We start from the raw sequence: 23033 nt of genomic DNA, 5'->3' as shown, positions 1-23033 counted from the left end.
TGCTATTGGTTGACTAGAATGGTCTCGCTTCAAGCCGTAATTTACTCGCCCCTTCTCCGCCAGGCTGTCTCTCTTAGAAGAGCTACTTTCTCCTGGTTGCTGGAGAGGCGCAGTGGTTAATGGTCGGAGAGAAATAATTTAGGGTTAAACATGGTGCAGGAGGCGTATTTGAGGGTTTGTTGGAGCCGTTAGCAGGACGTTTAGCTCAGCCATGTGTACAGACAGCAGTTAGCCTGTAATGTAATGTAGCAGTACAGTTTAGCCTGCTGATAGAATAGATCCAGTTCATCCTGCCAGCAATGCAGATCTGTTTCTGTGTGGAATATAACATAAGAAAACGTTTTACTAGACACTAAAAAGGCTGAACAGAATTATAACCTGGTGGCATTAAATCAGACTGATAAAATGCGGATTTTAAGGGCTTTAATGAGCAATAACTCCATCGGGAAGCTGGTTGATCACTACTCCAGATATTCACCTTCACCTCTCTCCATAAAGCAGTTCCTAGACTTTGGTAAGTTTCTTTAATAATGATTGTTTACTAAAGTTACAGGTTATAAGTCATAGGTGCACATGTCCAGATTTAAGACTTGTTAATGCAATTTAAGTTAAAATATCAGTAAAACAGAAATTTGTGGAATAATGAAACCCAAACAAGTGTATTATAAAAGTGTCTTGTTTACATTTCTCCTGTTAGACATGTGCTATAAAGCCTTTGCTCCACCAGCTAAATCAGCTGTTCTAGCCACCAGACCCAAAAAAAAAAAAAACTTCAAAAAACTAAGTAACAAAGTGAAGAAACATAAACAGAAGCAGCTCAGGTGGCGCAGAGGTAAAAACACACGCTGGAACCAGAGCTGGGATCTCGAATACGTCGTATCGAATCTCAGCTCTGCCTGCCGTCTAAGGCTGAGCGGCCACATGAACAGCGATTGGCCTGTAGTTCAGAAATGAGCGTGACTAAGCTGGATAGGGACTCTCTCTCATAACTGGTGCAATTACGACCTCTGCTGGCTGATTGATGGCGCATGCACAGAGATGAGAAAAGAGTGCTCTCAGGGTGTGTCTCTCCGTACACAACGCTGAGCTGCACTGCACTCGTCCAAAGTGTAGGTGATAAGATGCATATGGCATGCTGCCCACGTGTCGGAGGGGCGTGGTTTAGCTTCGTTCTCCTCAATCAGAGCAGGGATCGGCATTGGTGGAGAGCAAGCATGACACCATTGGGCAATTGGACACGCTAAAAAGGGAGAAAATGCATAAATAAATTTTTTTTTTTTTTTTAAAGATGAAACAAACAGTGCTGATTTTTAGACAAATGTGTAATAGTTCTGAAAACACTGTGTGGTGCAACTTGGGTACATCTTCAGTGATGAACCCAGGGTCATAGGGTGTTTCAGGTCTTAGATCATCAGACACCCTCACCTGGGCGACCCAGTCGGGGTTGATCAGCCCCCGACTTGTGTCCAAGTAGCGAGCTACACCATGGATCACCCCTTTTGCTCCACAGCCACCTTGATGCCTTTTCAGCTGCATCAGTGATGTTTTTGGTGGCTTTCCTCTCCTGCAATCCTCTAATACCAAGAAGGCTGAGCATCCGATGCAGAGAACCTCCTCTGTGAGCTCCAGATATTTTGCCTTCTTTCGCTCATAGGCCTCCTCCATACAGTCTTCCTAGAAGACAGTGAGCTCCACTAACACCACCTGCTTAGAAGAGTCTGATGATAAGACCAAATCTGGCCTAAGTGATGTCCTTGCGATGCGTTGTGGGAACCTCAACTGCTTTCCTAGGTCGACCTCCAGCTGCCAGTCACGAGCTAAGGCTTACATCCTAGTTGAGGACCTGGGCCCAGGTTGCTGTCTTTCTCCACAGTTTCAGAGAATAATAAAATCTCTTTCCATGTGTTGTGTCTGGCAGTTTGTTTTTGGTCTGCTTCAAAAGTTTCAGTCTCTAAAATAAGGCTTAAAAATGTACTTATATCTGTCAGCTTTTCTGTTTTTCTTCCAATTTAGTCATTCCTAACAATAACTTCACTGTCCCTTGCACTACCGTTGTTCTGGCCAAGGAGCACTGTAGACCATTACATGCCTCCTTTGACATGTGCCCAGTCGGCGGCTCCTTAACACCTGCCAGTGTTGGGTTCCCACACAGAGCCTCATCATGTACAGAGAACCGCACTATGCTCAAAGTGACTTTCAGATTCCCTGGACCAGTCCTGGAGATGGCATATCACAGCAAGAAGAGACCCTGTTCGACCTTCCCTTTCTCAAACATGGTGTGTGGAAGCCTGGCCAGGTCGCTGGCTCTGTTGAAATTCAAACTCATCAGTTTGAACACCCAGCAGTGGTGTGCTAGCATGTTAAAGTGCCTATCTGTCACCTTTTAACCATCTTCATTGTTTTTATTTTGTAATGTGATTGTGTGGTTAGTTTTCATAATGAATGTACAGCACTTTGGCATTAACAGTGTTTTACAAATAAACTTTTTATCACCTGACTGTACAGTGAACAAGATGAGTGTTCTAACATGATTGTTTGTCCTTTTTCCCATAGGTTCAGAAAATGCATGTGAGAAAACATCATTTATGTTCCTCAGAGAGGAACTGCCAGTCAGGTTGGCAAACATAATGAAAGAGATTAACCTGCTGCCTGATAACTTGCTGAGGACTCCTTCAGTGCGACTGGTGCAGAGCTGGTAAATGTTGGGTGTTACTTTTTATATTATGTCTGTACACCACATTACACAGTTAGAATTCTTAACAGTGGAAGTCATTGATGCGTTAAACCTATTTTTTGCTTTTGATATAAATCCTGTATCAGATCTCTTTGTATTGGCAAACACCCAATAATGATCTTATACTGGCATTTTTAAAAGCAGAAACTGCAGTCTTGTCACGTACATGGTTGAGAAAATGTGTTTTGTCATTATGTAATGAAGAATTTATTGTATAATAACAATCCAGTATTACATTTTACATGTTATCTTCTTATACAAGTAGTAAATATAGGTGTTTTCTGGTAACATTTGTATGACATAAAAATAGAGAGTCATAGCTGAGTATCCACTGTAAATGTGACTACTGTGTTTATGGCTAAAGATGCAAAGTGTAATGGTATAATAATGTCCGCTTTTAAATTCAGCATAAGTTAGCCCATCTCCAGGGTGAATATATTTCACCATTATAATAAATCATGTCCTTTTTTTGTTGACAGGTACGTTCAGAGTCTCCAAGATATTTTGGAGTTCAAAGAAAAAGATTCCGACAGTGACAAAGTCATATCCAAGTAAGTGTGGAAACATCCTATTTAGCAATCCTTTTTTAAATCCAGTGCTCATGTTTCATATGTTAACATCTCTGGTACTGCTAGCTTCACAGATACAGTGATAAAGGTGCGTAACAGGCACAATGACGTGGTGCCCACCATGGCGCAAGGAGTGGTAGAGTACAAGGAAACCTATGGCACAGACCCAGTAACCAGCCAGAATATGCAGTACTTTCTGGATCGCTTCTACATGAGCAGAATCTCCATCAGAATGCTCCTCAACCAGCACAGTCAGATGATTCACATTGTTACATTATATTCTTATGCAACATTAGAGTTCGCCTCGTAGTATTTGTATTAATTTCATAATTATCTGTGTGCATTGTAGCTCTGCTGTTTGGAGGGAACGTGCAGGTGAACCCAGCTCACCCTAAGCAGATAGGCAGTATTGATCCTTACTGTTATGTTACTGAAGTTGTTAAAGGTAAGCATGTTCTGTGCTTGTCCTCAGAAATAAACAATGCACGTGTAGGTGCAGAACACTCAATATAGTGGCAGCAGCAAACACATGAAGACATGAACATCCACAACAATGAATGTCTTTTTATATTTGTTTAAATCTTAATGTCACAACACAGATGCATGTTTCTGAATCAAATGTGTAGGTGTTGTATTGATATATTTGATATAATCTACTTTTTATATGGTATAACTGGTATTCTAGGATTTTTGTAATATACAGTGTATCACAAAAGTAAGTACACCCCTCACATTTCTGCAAATATTTTATTATATCTTTTCATGGGACAACACTATAGACATGAAACTTGGATATAACTTAGAGTAGTCAGTGTACAGCTTGTATAGCAGTGTAGATTTACTGTCTTCTGAAAATAACTCAACACACAGCCATTAATGTCTAAATAGCTGGCAACATAAGTGAGTACACCCCACAGTGAACATGTCCAAATTGTGCCCAAATGTGTCGTTGTCCCTCCCTGGTGTCATGTGTCAAGGTCCCAGGTGTAAATGGGGAGCAGGGCTGTTAAATTTGGTGTTTTGGGTACAATTCTCTCATACTGGCCACTGGATATTCAACATGGCACCTCATGGCAAAGAACTCTCTGAGCATGTGAGAAATAGAATTGTTGCTCTCCACAAAGATGGCCTGGGCTATAAGAAGATTGCTAACACCCTGAAACTGAGCTACAGCATGGTGGCCAAGGTCATACAGCGGTTTTCCAGGACAGGTTCCACTCGGAACAGGCTTCGCCAGGGTCGACCAAAGAAGTTGAGTCCACGTGTTCGGCGTCATATCCAGAGGTTGGCTTTAAAAAATAGACATATGAGTGCTGCCAGCATTGCTGCAGAGGTTGAAGACGTGGGAGGTCAGCCTGTCAGTGCTCAGACCATACGCCGCACACTGCATCAACTCGGTCTGCATGGTCGTCATCCCAGAAGGAAGCTGACGCACAAGAAAGCCCGCAAACAGTTTGCTGAAGACAAGCAGTCCAAGAACATGGATTACTGGAATGCCCTGTGGTCTGACGAGACCAAGATAAACTTGTTTGGCTCAGATGGTGTCCAGCATGTGTGGCGGCGCCCTGGTGAGAAGTACCAAGACAACTGTATCTTGCCTACAGTCAAGCATGGTGGTGGTAGCATCATGGTCTTGGGCTGCATGAGTGTTGCTGGCACTGGGGAGCTGCAGTTCATTGAGGGAAACATGAATTCCAACATGTACTGTGACATTCTGAAACAGAGCATGATCCCCTCCCTTCGAAAACTGGGCCTCATGGCAGTTTTCCAACAGGATAACGACCCCAAACACAACCTCCAAGATGACAACTGCCTTGCTGAGGAAGCTGAAGGTAAAGGTGATGGACTAAACCCAATTGAGCACCTGTGGCGCATCCTCAAGTGGAAGGTGGAGGAGTTCAAGGTGTCTAACATCCACCAGCTCCGTGATGTCATCATGGAGGAGTGGAAGAGGATTCCAGTAGCAACCTGTGCAGCTCTGGTGAATTCCATGCCCAGGAGGGTTAAGGCAGTGCTGCATAATAATGGTGCTCACACAAAATATTGACACTTTGGGCACAATTTGGACATGTTCACTGTGGGGTGTACTCACTTATGTTGCAGCTATTTAGACATTAATGGCTGTGTGTTGAGTTATTTTCAGAAGACAGTAAATCTACACTGCTATACAAGCTGTACACTGACTACTCTAAGTTATATCCAAGTTTTATTTCTATAGTGTTGTCCCATGAAAAGATATAATAAAATATTTGCAGAAATGTGAGGGGTGTACTCACTTTTGTGATACACTGTATGTAATATTATAATAATCCGGGCATCACACAGATGTAATTTGCTATGTCTGAAGATAGGCGGGCTGAAAGAATTCCTTATTAATTACTGCCTTAATTGCAACCTCTGCTGGCTGGTTGATGGCACCTGCACAGAGACAGGGGATAGTGGAGGTCAGTGTATGACTCTCTGTCCATAATACTTATCCCTGTGTGAACCCACCTCATGCAGATGGGTTGGAGCAGTGGTTGGACACTGCACACATGTTGGAGGGGTTGCGTTTTAGGTATAGCACTCTTTGAGATTGGGAGATAAAGGGAAAAACGCATGAATATATATTAAAAATATTAGTCTTTAGTTTCAGCATCATTGTTTTAGGAACCAAATCGATTTTACTGACAGCATTTATTGGCCAGTTTCTTGAAGCTCTAATGCCACAGATATTTGCGGTAAACGTTCCAGTTTGGGTCAGATGGCAAGGTTATTCTATACTTTGACTGTGATAAACAGTAGATGTATTTGGTCTTTATTTTGTTGCAGATGCATATGAAAATGCTCGAGATTTATGTGACAGATACTACATGAACTCACCAGATTTAAAACTGGAAGAATTTAACAGTAAGTATTAGTTGCATGGCTTGCAATAAGAGAACATGTTCAAAATCATATTTTGTCTGATATTATATTCTTGTTTTCTTTATAGGTAAAGAACCAAATAAGCCTATAACAGTGGTTTATGTGCCATCACATTTATATCACATGGTGTTTGAATTATTTAAGGTATTGTGGACAGTTGACTGGCTTTCTTGTTCATTATGCTAAAATAATAGAAATCTAGATCAAACCAAATTACCCTGGTCATTAAGTTCATGTCCTTAAGTATTAAAGGCTATTAATTCCGTAGTGTATTGCTGTTACTATTGAGGGTGTGCTGAGCTATTAATATTTCTCTTGACTTCTTTAGAATGCCATGAGAGCCACCATGGAGCTGTATGGTGATGCAATGGAGTACCCTCCAGTTCATGTTCGAATAATTCTAGGCACAGAAGATCTCACTGTAAAGGTAGATCTCATGTTCATTTCTAATCTTTTGTTTTTATTGTACTTCCTTTATCAGTTTGTCCATGATGTATTTCATGCTATTATTTTTTGATTGTAACGTTTTTTGATTGCATATTCATTTGTGTGGATCGCTCAATTAGGAGATTACTGGCATGAGCAAGATTTCATTTCATACTGATAGAAAAGTTTCATTCTTTTGCTTTTAGGTCAGTGATCGTGGAGGTGGGGTACCACTTAGGAAGATTGACAGATTGTTCACGTACACTTACTCCACTGCACCTCGGCCTCAAATGGACACATCCCGCGCTCCACCTCTGGTCAGTTTATTTTTAGTTTATTTTCACCAACTATCACAAATAGATACATTAAGTTTACTGGCAGTGATGCACTGACAAACAACACATTCACCAGTGACTACAAAAGAAGGAGGATGACACGGTGGCTTGGTGGGTAGCACTGTTGCCTCACAACAAGAAGGTCCTGGGTTTGATTCGTAGGTGGAGCAGTCAGGGTCCTTTCTGTCCACCACTTACTGGCCCACCACTGCTGTAATCTTACACTATTAATGTCAAATTTTGGCTGTACAATTGGGCGGCTATGTCTGAGGGAGGGTGGTCCGAAGAAATTCCTCACTGCTGCTGCAACTGTGACCTCTAGCCTGCACAGAGACCGGGTAATATGGAATGTGCACAACTCTCCGTATGTGATACAGATCCCTGTGTGAACCTGCCTTGTGCAAGTGAAAAGAAGCGGTTGGCAACATGATAAGTCCCAGCTTGTCCCGCTCCCAGTGTATCCACAGGTCTACTAAATTTAAAGCTTTTACTTGCAGGTATTTGTATGCAAGTTTCCTTGATGCGAGGGTGAAAAGATTCCAGTGGGGTTTTGACATTTGAGAATGGGGGAAGGTGAACACATAAAAGCAACTCTACAGTATCATCACACAACCAATCATATGACACGTTCCTTAAAGCCTGGCAGCACAACCTGAGAAATTGTCTAGATTCACACAGACTGATTTACTGAATATTGAATTACAGCAAACCAACCACACCCAAATGCATTTCAACCTACAATCAAACGGAAGTGTTCATCAGTGATTTCTGTTTCCAGAAAGATGTCAAACATGACCTGAATGCAACCTTAGCATCATGCATTCTGTCCTATATCTATATACAAAGAGTGAAAGTATGTGTGGTAGCTATAATACATGATCTGTAACCTACAAATAAACTCTCGGACCTTAGGCTGGATATGGCTATGGACTGCCCATTTCCAGACTGTATGCCAGGTACTTCCAGGGGGATCTAAAGCTCTACTCGATGGAGGGCCACGGAACAGATGCAGTTATATACATCAGAGTAAGAGATTTTATAAACATGTAAAAAATATAGAAAATATTCCAGGTGTACATGCAAACTAATAATCTGTCACATTTTTAAGGCACTTTCTACCGAGTCCATTGAAAGGCTCCCAGTCTACAATAAGTCAGCGTGGAAACATTACAAGACCATGCAGGAGGCAGATGACTGGTGTGTGCCCAGCAAAGAGCCCAAGGATATGACCACCTTCCGCAGCATGTAGAATCTCATGATGAGATATTAGAAAGGAGTTGGAATGCACACTAATAAGACTTGTCGAAGGTCTGAAGAAAAACAGAGCTTGCACTACTGAAAGAAAGGCTGGGTTTGCACTTGTATTGAAATGATTTAATGTCATGTTTGTGATTGGATTAAGCTCATTTATCTTTTAGCTTTCGTTAGGTTTCAAGTGCTTGAATGCTTTTTAAACGAGTGTTACAGAGCCTGAGTGCTTTTTCTTTACTTTAAGGTACTTCATAAAAAAACTTCACTTTAGAGCTGTGGAATCTGAATAAGCTCATAAGTGTTATTAAGATAGCATTTAGCTAAGCTATATGTCTAGCTGCCGACATTGAAAACAGATTTACAGATTTCTACATTTGCAATGTGTTTTTCTAGTTATACACTGGAGTCCTGATGCCATTGTGGCAAGTAACAGCTATCAGTCAGTACTTATTAATAATGACCACATACATAACAGTCAAGTAAAATAAGTTCATTTATAAATCAGCAGCATTAATATGGATATCTATATTAAGTAACATCATTTTGCAGTGTCCTAATACACACTCAGTTCAAATGCAGCCATCTGGTAGTCAGTATATTAGCACAACATATGGTCAGATGTACTTGCTGTGAAAGATTGCTGCTCACATGCACGTTTACTTGATAATGGATGAGATAGACTGATGTGGCTATTTACTTGGGAGCAACCTTATAAAAACCTGATTGATAATCTACATTAGCAGTAATTTAAAATATCATATAAAACAAATATTAGAAGGTTAAAGCTTAAAGTTGATCAATAAATGTCTGCAAATTGTAGTGATTCAGAAATAAAATAGCTGCATACTTGTTCATTGGTACAGTGAATGTAGTGATCAATTGTTATCAGCCAGTTACAGTTATTTACTTCTGAATGCAGCATAACTAAAAGAAAGACAACTGAGAGTGTATGAAATGCAAGTTCACCCAAGTCATGTATATGTTTTTTAGATGTTACATTGTGTGGAGGATTTTTATGGGATATGCTGTGAATAGGTACGGCCCAATAAAGTGACTGCTGCTAGATAAAAAGTGCAGAGCTTTAAGTGTTAAAGTGGCAAACGAACATTCTACGACAGTGTTGTGATACAAAATGTAACACGAGAAAATCTAGTCGTTTGGTTCAATGTCATTATTTTTTACAATTTAAAACTAGGCCTAGCACAATTGTACCAGTTTAGCTGACAGTGATCATATACATGATTTAAATAAATAGTTATCCACATATTACAACCATTATTTTGTCATTTAGCTCTATTAACTGCTTCATCCTGGTTGGAGATGTGGTATCTGATTGGACAGCGCTATGATTTAATTATACTCACGTTAGGGATAATCCTGGTGTTTGTCAATACATGAAAAATGTAGGATTGTGAAAGCTGACTAGTCGTAATAAATGTAAAAGTCCTGGATGGTTACTCCTGACCATAAACAATGGCAGTTTAAGCATTTTAAGATGTGCTGTAGGTGTGGGTGATGTTGCAGTATTTTAATATGTCCTATTTTTGTATCTTTAACAATTTTTATAAAACCTGAAGCATTTCACATGGTAGATCTTTTGTGTTTTCATTAAAACCCATGATTATGTTCAGTCCCAGTCCTGTATAAGTGAAATCTCACATGTAAATAAGTGGTACAAATAGTACAGCTTGTGCAAAGCTAACCTTTCAAACCATACAGTACAATTTACAGACTGGGTTGAATTATCTCTGAGACAGTGAAGGGTGCCCACAGGCAACTGTGGTGAGTACCCTAACATTTCAAGAGGGACAATCCACTGACAGCTGGCACCAGGATGCACTGTAGGTTATTACTTCACTAATGTGTAAAATTAGACACACAAACCCCACAAATGTGAAAATGAATTTATTGGTGCAGCTTATAGACTCGTACCACAGAAATGACTGGATATCAGACTGTCGCATGGTTTGACGAGTGGTCCTGTAGCTAAAGCTTCAAAATATATACAGAAAAAGCTGATGGCTAATGGTTATTAACATCAAATGAGAATAAGGAAAGCCAGAAAATGCAAATGACACTGAAAAATACAAACTGTATTCCTGTATTCTTTCTTCTAAAGACAAAAAAAAGAATGAACTCAGCTATGTGTAACTAAATAGGGTAGGGTACCTTTTAGTAATATTGTGGTTATGTGAAAGATTGTGCCAAAGGTAAATAAAAGAAGCTGCATAAATACTTTTTGTTTTTAAAAATCACTTTTTGTTTTTTTGTATACTATGCAAAATGGTCTTAATCTATGAGCTATTCTACTCAGTAGAAAATGGTCCAAAAGCTAATAATTTTCTTTAAATCTATGCAGTTAATAGGTGTGTATAAAATACAATTTGTACATTTAAAAACCATATTACCCTTGGCTCTTAAAAGTCAATATAGTGCTTTTACCAAACAACTGTACAAAGTTCCAGCAAAACAAATGTCTATACAGGTGCATACAATAAACCATGACTACTTAAAAACAGAGCTACAACATCTTAAGGCATTATATGTATTAAAATGAGTTGCATGGTTGCAAAGTAGCCAGCTGTCTAAACCATGTTCCCTTAAATGCAGCAGGAAATTCTCTTGTGTTTATAAAACTGTACCTGCCTCGAGCAGGGTTTCAGTCCCGTCTGCATGTTTTAAGAATTCTGGTTTGAGACGCTTCATTTAAAAAAGCTTTAAGGAATATTTCTTTCTTTTTTTCATGAGTAAGGCAGTGGTGATTTGGGAAGGTGTGTTTATGATGCATATAAGGGTCCTAATTTGTGGTCTACTGCTAGGGAATAAAATAAAAGATTCTCAAGGATCTGGCAGGTAGGCCCTTTCCTCAATGCATTTCTTTCCTAGTATCAGTGGTACATTTCATTTTTGCCTTACGATCATGTAAGAGCGAATAAATCCTACAAACCTGTTCATGTCTGTTCTGTGGATTAATAATGTGGATTAATTCCACATTCGACTGCCTTGCTCACCTGCGAGATAAAACAGCCGTCAGCTGCCCATTCGACACAAAACAGAATGTGCCTTAGACAAGTATAAAGAGATTGAGGAAAAAGGAAAGACTGAGATTTAGAGCAGGAATAGAATGGCCTCAGCAGACAGAGTCATTATTGTCTAGAACTTTCCCACTTCGTCTAGCTTCTTTCTCACGTTTCTCACGCTGTTTCTCCAATTTCTCCTGAGCTTTTTTTATGTCTTTCAGTTTCTTCTTGATCAGACCTCGGTCAGTTTGGCTGGAAACACCAAGCACCTGAATCAAAGGAGAAAAAAAACTTTAGAAATGGCTAAATTATGTAATGGCCTTGTTTCACTGATGTCTGTTAACTCTGTTTAAATCTGGTATTTTATGTCCAGTACCTTGACTTAATGCACATGTAAAATGCATATTCACTTATCTAGGCTGAACTCCAATTGCTGCATCATGTGTTTAATACAAATCAGGTCATGAGGTTTCACTAATAATTTTCTGAGTTGGTTTTTATTTTTAATAATGTTTGATATAAAAGACAGGTGCATTGTGTTTTTGTGTGGTGTTTGCTATTTGTTTAAAAGCTCTTAAGTAGACATAGAAAACTGTTATTTAGTATTGGGAAGGGAATTTGACTGCCTGATACGTTTTGGAAAGATGTATTCATTGATACTTGGGTCCCTGGGTCACAGAAGAAAAAAAAAAAAATTAAATAATCTTGTACGCAAACACCCCCTTATAAAGGCTTTATGTTACATCTTGTAAACCACAGTGAGAATCTACCAGATTGTGCAGAGCAGAGAGAGTAAGATGCAGTGTTTGTGTTGCCTGGGTCGCGTAAAAAATCAAGGACAAAATGATAGACAAAAGTTAGAAAAATCCTAATTTAAAGCAAAATAATTAACTGGATTTAAAGCTGTTTTGATGGGCACATTGGCCATTTCTGGGAATAACCCCTATCTAGATACAATCCCTTTAACAAGGATGCAAAAAAGTATGCAAAACCTATTAACTTAGAACTTATTAAAGTCTCACGGAAGTCAAAGGGCATTTTTACTCTGTCTCTCTGCTGCAGACCTTCACTCCTGACCGTAACCTGGCCGTGACTAACACACACCACTCCTCCAACACGTCTAGTAGCCGACTGCTTCTTTTCCACCTGCATGAGGTGGGTTTATATGGAGATCCAACTCATGCACCGACAGCCACACACTGATCTCCATTATCCCCCGTCTCTGTGTAGACGCTACTGATCAGCTAGCAGAGGTCGTACCTGTAGCAGTCAAACTCCGGCAATCCCACCCATGACTGAACCGATCTTTGTCTCTATAGGCGCCTCGCCTGTCGTTAGCAGAGCTGAGATTTGAACTTAAGAGTTCAAGATGTCAGCTCTGGTGTGTTAGCGTGTTTTACCATCGCACCACTTGAGCACCGTATTTAAAGGTATTTTGGAAAAAAAACATTTTCTTTCATTTTGTACCAGTCAGGGAGCAAGGAACACCCCCTCCCCAAATATTTCAGTATAACTTCAAATGTGCAAGTAACTGGAATTACTTTTTACAATGTTGTTTGTATTGAGTTTGTATTGAGTTTGTATTATTTCTTAAGTAATTTAACTGTCCTAGGTCGTCTGTTTATTCTCACTAGAAGGACATGAATTTAAATTATTGCCAGCAGTAATTAGTTTAAAACAAGCTGGAGTATTATTTTACACAGAACTAAAACAGGAGCATTGCTACCAAGCTTCAACAACATGTGAGTGAAAATGGAAACCTGTTTAATTTCTGAAAACGCAACCTAACAAAATGACTAGGGCTGGCTCAATACCACTTTTTTCTGTCCAATACGATACCTTCTTCTTCTTTCGGCTTTTTCCCTTTTTCAGGGGTCGCCACAGCGAGTCATCCTCATGATCGCTCATTGATTTGGCACAATTTTTACGCCGGATGCCCTTCCTGACACAACCCTCCCTAATTTATCCGGGCTTGGGACCGGCACTACAATGCACTAGTGCATCTAGCGGCTAGGTATCTATAGGACAATTCAGTGTTTCCAATTAACCTGGTGGCATGTTTTTGGACTGTGGGAGGAAACCGGAGTACCCGGAGGAAACCCACGCGGACACGGGGAGAACATGCAAACTCCGCACAGAAAGGACCTGGACCGCCCCACCTGGGGATTGAACCCAGGACCTTCTTGTTGTGAGGCGACAGTGCTACCCACTAAGCCACCGTGCCGCCCTGTCCAATACGATACCGATACTGCAAATTGAGTATCTGCCGATACCGATACCAATCCGATACCATCATTTCTCCTCTCAAACAACTAAGCAGTAATAATACTTCTCAATGCACCATGGTTAAACTAGCTCTCTAAATAACAAAGCTCAGACTGTGAAACAAATATTCTAAAGGAATAAATACAGAACCTACAACATCACTTATGCAAAACTGCTGTTTTTATTGTAACTTTTACACACAGAACATTTAGCAGCAATTTTGGTTTCAGTTACGTTCGAGCAATCAAACACGATGGACCAATTAGAACTGACGCAGAGTTGAGATTTTCCATTAAAGTTCTGTCACGTTTTTAGATGATTAAACCCTGCTGGATTTTGAAGAGGACATCTGTGGCTAAACGGGAAACGGTGTAATTTTGTTTTATTTCATTACACTAATGGATAAATCAATAAGGATGTGAGAGATCTCCAAGCTGGGACAAGATAGGTTCCTTATCTCAGGTGAGCGATTCATCATTTATAAAGCAATTTTTATTGTGTTTAAACAATGTTTTTAGATATGGCAGTAGTAGATGATTTTTGAAAATGCTAAAAGTTTAAGTAGATCAGTGTGTTTTAATTTCTGAATGACTGTTGCAGATGAGATGTAGATCAGTGGCACATGGTAATGATGTCATCAAGATGCAAGCTGGCAGTAAACGGCGCTCTGTTGGAACGTATCGGTGTTATTTGCTTTATACACAAATAATGGCCTTATTTACATTAAGCAACAGTATCGGATCAGATTACACGTTTTTTTCTTTCCGATATCCAATTCAGTGATTTGGGTCAATATATGCCAGCCCTAAAAATGACCATAACAGTTCTTTTAATTATGTGTTTTTTACTCACTTTCAGTTTTTCACTGTCCAGGTTCATCAACTGCTGTCCATCCACACCATGTGCTGTAAACTCAGGACTGTACTGCTCCATGTTTATGCCCATCAGCCAATGGGAGACCTGCTGAGTCGTCCACTCAGAGACTGGGCGGTTCTGCCACTGGTATTCTTTTCCCCCAGAGCAAGGCTCATTATCCAGAGACTATGAAAATAAACACATTGTCAGCTTATGACTTATTTCTTTATTGTCATAACTAGTGACTATGGATTTATTTTCAGCCACACCCTTTATATACAAGATCATACAATAGATTTCTCCTGATAGACCAGGTGTGAACACATTTTCGCTTAGTTTGATTGGTGCAGACAGCAGAAGACATTTTCATTTACCCATGCACACAAAACACAAATATTTCCTCCCAGCATGCAAAGTTTTACAACATGAAAACCTACAGGCAGGCCATCAACTTATTAAAAACCATTTACTTATTTATTTCTCATTAAAGAGCAAGCTATTAAACACCATGACTTACAAATGACTCTGACAGTTGCTGCAGCCCCACGGATCACACATGCATGCATAATCACACTCACATTTCAAAAGATCACAAGCAAAAAAGAAAAGTTTCACTCCACAGACCATTTTTGACCGTCACAGCAAGCTTTTGTGGCATTTTTTGCAGGGGTCGCAGTACACCACTCACCTCACAGGAGAAGGTTAAAGTGTGAGCTCGGCCTGACCGGTTGGGCTCAGCCACTAGCCCTGCTAACTCTGAACTCGGACAGCCCACATTTGAATCACCTAGTACTGACCAGTTCTGGAATGAGTTGGGTAAACACAACACACATAATAGCTAGTCTAAATAATTTAAATGCAAAAAATGAAGGTTTTCATTCAGTTTGGCTGATTCAACCAGATTTGCAGTACACATGAGGTGGGGTGGTTGGTTAAAAATGTAATATTTGGGCTAAAACAAGCATGTCTTTGGCTGAAACACAAATATAAAGTAAACATTAAGTTTGTCAATTGGTTGATTCATTAAATAGAGCAGACGTCAAAATTGTAATCATTTAAGTGCCCATGTGCCATGTGTTTTGGAATATTAGAACCATCTTAGAACAAATCTATCCTGATATTACAAAGGCATGCTGTTTTTTTTTTAAGCTTTGCCCTTTATGTACAGAGGTTTTTCTGGATTTTCTAAATCTTTTGTTGATGATATGCACTGTAGAGGGTAAAATACCTCAAATGTGGATGAAGAAACCACCACTTGATTCTAATCACTTACATATTCTTTGGCGAGTCTTGTCCAAAGGCTCCTTTTACAACTAGTAATGTTTTTTTTACAATGTTTTAAACTGCCCCTGTCCCAGCCTTTTTAGAAAGTGTGCATGGTACTAGAAACATGGTAAAAATTGTATCCCCTATTTTTAAACAATACTGTCCCAACTTTTCTGGAACTTAAGTGTTTTTACATAATTTATTTTTAAGGGTGTAAATGTAATCATTTAGGGGTACGCCAATTAGAAATTCAAGGGAAGTCATGTTTAAACTAGACAAACATGAAGGGGCTGCATGTTCAGTAAGGTTGAAAACCCCTGCAGTGTGGAACTGACTCCCACACTGACCTAATGTGAACCAAGTGAAAACGCCAAGACTGTCAAACATGCTGGTCATGCTGATCTATCATATACAAGAGCAGAGAACACCTCCAGACTCAAGAGTCATGCATACCGGTCAAATTAAAAATGAAACACATAATATGGTAAAAAATATAACCGTTATCTGTTGACTACTTGTTACTTTTTACAGGTGTTAATCTGCTTTTTATGATAGGGGTTTTGATACAGGTGGTCGTTAACCAGCATGTCTAACCAACTAGTAGTCTAAGTTAGTTTTGAAATAAACTGACAAATACAAGACTACAGTTGTAACACAAAAAACTAAAACACTGGACACAACACAACTCACCACAGCAGTGTACATGATGCTAAAATGTCTAAATAAGGCTCTAAGCCCTCTAAGGGAAATGATTTATACATGCAGGTAATCAAATTCACGAGTGAAGCTATAAAATACAAACTACGCACTTATTGACACCAAGCACAAATCACTACCACCACTCTAGAGTATTAAGTATTAGTATGTTAAATACTGCTCTAATGTGACTACAAATTAATCAAAGTGAACCCGGCAAGATGTACTGTACCAAATCTATGGATCGGCTAAACAGAGAGGACCAGGAGAGGTTTGTCTGTTAGGAAAAACAGCATGTTAGAGTGTCGCAATTACAGCTAGACCTTTCTTCAAACGTAGGCAGACAAACATGATTCATTAAAGCTGAAAACTTAAACCCTGGGGCACTCGAGTAATGCAGCGGAATATTCCGCTAGCACACCAGCGCCGAGATTCTGAACTCCACTGTTTGAATCTCTCCTCTGCTACCGGTCGGCTGGGCGCCCTCTAGCAGGCACAATTGACTAATACCTGCAGCAGACAAAATTGGCCTCCAGACTGCTGGGTGGGAAAGACTGGACTAAGGGGTGGGATTATAAATGCTGTGTAAGGACCTTGATTGCCCAGGGCGCCTGTACAGAGTTGGAGGAGCGCAGAGATCGGGGCGTGGCTCTCCGCACACAAAGCCGACCTCACGCACAAATACACCGAAGTCCGAGTGTATAAGAAGGGATTGGTGAACTGCGCACACATCAGAGGGAGAGTGTGTCAGGCGAAAATACACCCGCCCTGGACGCAGTTGGGGTACCCAGCACAGCAGAGGATTGGCTACACTAAATTGGGGGAAAAAAGGGGGTAAATGTGGAAAAAAAACCTTTGTTCTACATTTCTTAATCTGAGCCGATGTTAACATGGCTGATTTATTTTTTGAGCCAAGCTGATTTTTAACACATGTACATTTACATTTTCAGCATTTATCAGACGCTTTTATCCAAAGCGACTTACACAATGATCGGAACACGATGAGCAATTGAGGGTTAAGGGCCTTGCTCAGGGACCCAACAGTGGCAACTTGGTGGTGGCGGGGCTTGAACTGGCGACCTTCTGTTTACTAGTCCAGTACCTTAACCACTGAGCTATTACTGGCCCTGACATGTACATAATATTTAATTTAGGTTTAAGAAATCTACCGCAGCCATTTTCTTCTTAATATAGGACTTATATCAAATAAAACAGTGACAAAATCATACTGGAAATAGAGACAAAGCTGGGTAACTAATGTGGTGACAGTAATTTAACCTAACGTGTGTTTTTTTTTTGTTTGTTTTTTTCAATCGTTTTCTGCTTGTACAGGCAGATCAGGGGTCATTAAAACTATTATTGGGAAATAAAATCAGGTGATTATGAATATGAATGTAAATATGCCTGGATGAAATGTGTCACTATGAGGGAATCACAGTGGTCTAGTGAACAACTCGTGTTAGGTATGTGATTGGCTGGTTTCCCTGGTTTGAACTGCCCTTTTTTGCCATGCAAATTAAATTTGCACCTGGTCCTGGAGCACACTTTACACTAACAAAGCTGATAACAAATTGTAATAGAAATGAACCTTGTTCTTGTGGTCCTGCTGTTCACCGGGCTCTGCTGTAATCTGATGCAGGTTACTGCTGGAGGACGAGGGCTCTCGCTCCCTGTCTTTGTCCTTATCACCAAACCAGGAGAAAGGCATACAAGTGGGAATAGAGGCTATAGACTCTGAGGGGGAGACGTTCGCTCCTGACTCTTCAAGCAGCTCTGTAGATCCTCTGGACATAAAACAGAAAAAGAAAAATCACAAAACTGAGACTGAAGTAAGGTTAGGATAAAAATACAGATGGGTGCTTTATTGTGCAACAGTCTGCAGACATTCTGTTGAGTGTTGGGAGCAGAGAAGCACCAGACCCATTTTCCAGTTTAAAGTTTCTCAGTTATTGAAGATCCCTGATGAATCAGAAAACTGGGAGCTGAATACAGATTCATCTTATAATTGGTTGTTTCGATGCATTATTTATTTGCAACCAGAGCCACAAGAAATGGCCACTCGGTGTGGATCTTCTCATGGGAACCATGCTACACAATCTAAAAGTATGTGGACACCTGAACATGAATTCACCAGTCATCCTATTCAAAAACCAAAATTGCATTCCAAAATGGGCATTAATATCCCATAACTCCAGTCTCCAGTTTAGTTTTCCACAAGAAAAGCCTTTTATTGTGGGAATTTGGGCCCAGGAACTGCCTACACACTCTGGGCACATGAGGCCTGCCACTGTCCTGCACCAGCGTAAGGACTCTCCACCAAACCGGTCATGCTGGATGATGTTACAGAGCTCATTACAATCACCACGGCATCTCCAGACTCTTTCACATCTGTCATTTGCTCAGTGTGAACCTGCTCTCACCTGTGAGAAGACCGGGGCACCAGTGGCAGACCTGCCAGTTCTAGTGTTCTCTGGAAAATGGCAATCAAGCTGCACAGTGAGTACAGGTCCCACTAAGACGTTGGGCCCTCAGAGCTGGATAGAAATGTAAAAAATGACTCCAGGACACCCTCCTGGAGTGGCTTTTTTACATTTCTGTCCAGTTCTACTCATATAACAGCTGAACATGGCAAACCTTCTTGCGACCGCGCATATGGATGTGCCAACCTGGTGGAGCTGGGCTACCTGTGCAACCTGAATTAGCTGCAGGTACCACCTCATGCTACCAGTAGTGACATGGACAAACGCAAAACTAGAGAAGAATCAGTCAGGAAGGATAAGGAGAGAGTAATCATAAAACATCATAAACATAAAATCCATCTGTGAAATAAAGCCAGTTAAATTTATTCAGTAATCAGGGCAAATGTGCTGGTACATCTTATTGTAATGGGTAAAAACAAAGCACTCATAAGTGGCTGTTGATGAAAGTAATTAGTCTAAGAGAATTGAACAATGAGTGCAGTGAGAAACTGGGTCAGCTATGATTTGACCCTGAGGCAAGTTTCCTTCAACATGCAAACTAGCAAAACAAATAAAGCGAGTGAGCAGTGTAGTATTATATTACATCACAGATGAGATAATAAAGAAACAAACATGATGGATTCAGTTAAAAACATATACATTGGTACCTTGTAACTCAGCGTCTCCTAAACTCAAAATCTTTGAAACTCAACGCCCTTCGTCGAGAAATTTGTACCCTTAAACTCAACGTTTCCCTTAAACTCAATGTGTTCAGTTTGTTTATTAAAAATATATTTATTTAATTTCAAATTAACAAAGAACAGTCGCTTTGTTCAGCGCTCGGCTTGACCGGTGCGGTAATATGTCATCAGAGTGTACATATGAGACAAAACTGCATTTGTGTGGAATAACAGATTCACTCTGAAAGTGTCCACATACGTACATCTATGTTTAGCTGAATTTTCCTCACTGTTTCACTTTTAAACTTGTGCTACAGCTCGGGGTTCTGAGAAATTGTATCAGCTTTTTATTTCAGTGTTTTTATATTATATGCGTGTTATTTTCAGTGTATAAGTGTCAAAAACAACTCCATTATTTTACATTAGCCTACAATATATGCAGTTCCACAAAACCATGGTTTCCCATCCAATCTTATTAAAAAACATACCTTGAAACTCAATGCCTTTTAAACTCAATGCCAGTCCCAGAACCAATTGATGTTGAGTTTCAAGGTACCACTGTAGTTGTCTAAAATCAATAATTAAAATATGGAGTTAACTGCTGCTGTGGTTTGTTTAATTTAAAAAAATGGGCAAATGAACTCCAAAGCACAAGAATACATGTTACTCTTATTTAGACAGAATAAAGGGTCTAATGTGAATGTGCACAGTTCATATCCAGTCTGGTTAAAATCTTTGATCAAATTTTTGTACTAATTGTGAGTATTTACTTCAACAGCACATTTCACTAGGTCATTATCCAAATGTGATTAAAAAACTGAGGTCTACCTGCTGTCCAGTGAAGCCCTCATAGCTTCTTTTTCCTGATTTTTCTTGCCTTTCCCGCCCGACTTTCTAATGCCACTAGAAGAGAACACACTTATTCAGGAAAAGTTCAATACACATACAGTGTATCACAAAAGTGAGTACACCCCTCACATTTCTGCAAATATTTCATTATATCTTTTCATGGGACAACACTATAGACATGAAACTTGGATATAACTTAGAGTAGTCAGTGTACAGCTTGTATAGCAGTGTAGATTTACTGTCTTCTGAAAATAACTCAACACACAGCCATTAATGTCTAAATAGCTGGCAACATAAGTGAGTACACCCCACAGTGAACATGTCCAAATTGTGCCCAAATGTGTCGTTGTCCCTCCCTGGTGTCATGTGTCAAGGTCCCAGGTGTAAATGGGGAGCAGGGCTGTTAAATTTGGTGTTTTGGGTACAATTCTCCCATACTGGCCACTGGATATTCAACATGGCACCTCATGGCAAAGAACTCTCTGAGGATGTGAGAAATAGAATTGTTGCTCTCCACAAAGATGGCCTGGGCTATAAGAAGATTGCTAACACCCTGAAACTGAGCTACAGCATGGTGGCCAAGGTCATACAGCGGTTTTCCAGGACAGGTTCCACTCGGAACAGGCTTCGCCAGGGTCGACCAAAGAAGTTGAGTCCACGTGTTCGGCGTCATATCCAGAGGTTGGCTTTAAAAAATAGACACATGAGTGCTGCCAGCATTGCTGCAGAGGTTGAAGACGTGGGGGGTCAGCCTGTCAGTGCTCAGACCATACGCCGCACACTGCATCAACTCGGTCTGCATGGTCGTCATCCCAGAAGGAAGCTGACGCACAAGAAAGCCCGCAAACAGTTTGCTGAAGACAAGCAGTCCAAGAACATGGATTACGGGAATGCCCTGTGGTCTGACGAGACCAAGATAAACTTGTTTGGCTCAGATGGTGTCCAGCATGTGTGGCGGCGCCCTGGTGAGAAGTACCAAGACAACTGTATCTTGCCTACAGTAAAGCATGGTGGTGGTAGCATCATGGTCTTGGGCTGCATGAGTGTTGCTGGCACTGGGGAGCTGCAGTTCATTGAGGGAAACATGAATTCCAACATGTACTGTGACATTCTGAAACAGAGCATGATCCCCTCCCTTCGAAAACTGTTGGCAGTTTTCCAACAGGATAACGACCCCAAACACAACCTCCAAGATGACATCTGCCTTGCTGAGGAAGCTGAAGGTAAAGGTGATGGACTAAACCCAATTGAGCACCTGTGGCGCATCCTCAAGTGGAAGGTGGAGGAGTTCAAGGTGTCTAACATCCACCAGCTCCGTGATGTCATCATGGAGGAGTGGAAGAGGATTCCAGTAGCAACCTGTGCAGCTCTGGTGAATTCCATGCCCAGGAGGGTTAAGGCAGTGCTGGATAATAATGGTGGTCACACAAAATATTGACACTTTGGGCACAATTTGGACATGTTCACTGTGGGGTGTACTCACTTATGTTGCCAGCTATTTAGACATTAATGGCTGTGTGTTGAGTTATTTTCAGAAGACAGTAAATCTACACTGCTATACAAGCTGTACACTGACTACTCTAAGTCATATCCAAGTTTCATGTCTATAGTGTTGTCCCATGAAAAGATATAATAAAATATTTGCAGAAATGTGAGGGGTGTACTCACTTTTGTGATACACTGTATGACCTGCTACATACAATACACATTGGGAGACTTTCCTTCACCTACCCAAAATCAGGGAATCGTCGTTTGGATTTTCCAGCTCCATCATTGGACTCTTCTAAAATAAAAAAAATACAAATAAAGACCTATAGTCTCAAAAATAAAAACAATAACATTTGATGACTGACTCATTAGCTGTTGAAAAATGTTTGACGAATCGCAATTTAAGAAGGTTCTAAAAAAAAAAAAAAAAACAAGACTCGTCAAGTGATCTATTTTAAATAAACCTTTACTAAAATATCTCATGTTACCTTTAAGATCTTTGCCCTTTCCTTTAGACTCTCTCCTCTTTACATTTCGGAGAAAGCCTGACTGAGAGGAGTCTTTGGTAGGGGAGGGGCTCTCTTCACTGTCCGCACTGGTTCCATAAGAAGCGGGTGAGAGGTCCATAATGTTTCGGGAAGAGCCCACAGCACGAACAGTGCAAGCCTCCTCCATCTGTCCATTAGTGTGCTGGGTAATTGGCAAAGGCAGGGCCAAACTCTCTTGGATAGACCTTCTACGAACAGGAGAAACCTCAGCACTTTTAATATCCTCATCTTCTTCCTTTAGAAAGAGGGAAAAGCCTTTGTCAATAAAACACTGCAAGGTAAGGTGGAATTGATCGACTGTATAATCATTATCCCTCAGGCACTGACATTTATTGTATTGCTTAACAAGGTTTGTCATATATTTATTGTATGAATCATATTCTGCATACCACTGAACACTGTACAGGGGAGCTGATGGTTTTTCTGAGTTTGATGCGAGATGGTGGCTGCCGTTTGACCTTCTGGGCTAGTTGTCCCTTGGCTCGATGGATGCTGGTGTCCAAAAGCTCAGTCTCTGGGATTATCTCATTCCAGTCAGTTTCTAAGAATAAAACAGCACAATATGTAATAAAAGGTCAGTTATAGTTAAGCTTTTATCAGATAATTAAGTTTTTATGTGGGCTTATTGATTTAGAGTCAAAAAAGGACATGGTGTGTTTTTGTGCTAGTAATCATATAATGAATC

The 23033-nt window shown here is 40.3% G+C and overlaps 2 protein-coding genes across 4 annotated transcripts in view; one reads left to right on the top strand and one right to left on the bottom strand.

Annotated features, from left to right (window-relative positions):
* pdk1 (pyruvate dehydrogenase kinase, isozyme 1) lies at positions 1-9806 on the top strand. Its single transcript, XM_063006337.1, has 11 exons — positions 1-514; positions 2554-2695; positions 3214-3285; positions 3370-3554; positions 3653-3748; positions 6115-6192; positions 6278-6354; positions 6539-6637; positions 6843-6953; positions 7884-7997; positions 8080-9806. Exons 1-11 carry the CDS (start codon positions 406-408, stop codon positions 8218-8220), a joined length of 1224 nt encoding a protein of 407 aa, XP_062862407.1. The 5' UTR covers positions 1-405; the 3' UTR covers positions 8221-9806.
* Positions 9807-10111: 305 nt separating this feature from the next.
* The window catches only part of ppp1r9ala (protein phosphatase 1 regulatory subunit 9A-like A), a 40295-nt gene continuing 27373 nt past the window's right edge, over positions 10112-23033 (bottom strand). The window contains exons 12-20 of one of the 3 annotated variants that reach the window (XM_063006334.1): positions 22738-22889; positions 22289-22583; positions 22044-22095; positions 20292-20366; positions 17913-18108; positions 16557-16601; positions 15051-15164; positions 14360-14548; positions 10112-11511 (exon numbers count right to left, since the gene is read on the bottom strand). In XM_063006334.1, coding sequence (XP_062862404.1) covers positions 11353-11511; positions 14360-14548; positions 15051-15164; positions 16557-16601; positions 17913-18108; positions 20292-20366; positions 22044-22095; positions 22289-22583; positions 22738-22889 — 1277 coding nt within the window. In that variant the 3' untranslated portion in view covers positions 10112-11352. The remainder of the gene's footprint in view (positions 11512-14359; positions 14549-15050; positions 15165-16556; positions 16602-17912; positions 18109-20291; positions 20367-22043; positions 22096-22288; positions 22584-22737; positions 22890-23033) is intronic. The other 2 variants (XM_063006335.1, XM_063006336.1) reach the window with 2 other exon arrangements.

Source organism: Trichomycterus rosablanca, chromosome 12 (genome assembly GCF_030014385.1).
Source record: "Trichomycterus rosablanca isolate fTriRos1 chromosome 12, fTriRos1.hap1, whole genome shotgun sequence".
In the NCBI taxonomy this organism is placed as follows: Eukaryota; Metazoa; Chordata; class Actinopteri; order Siluriformes; family Trichomycteridae; genus Trichomycterus; species Trichomycterus rosablanca.
Note: the sequence above shows the minus strand (reverse complement) of the source record. Positions and strands in the feature narration are given on the sequence as shown.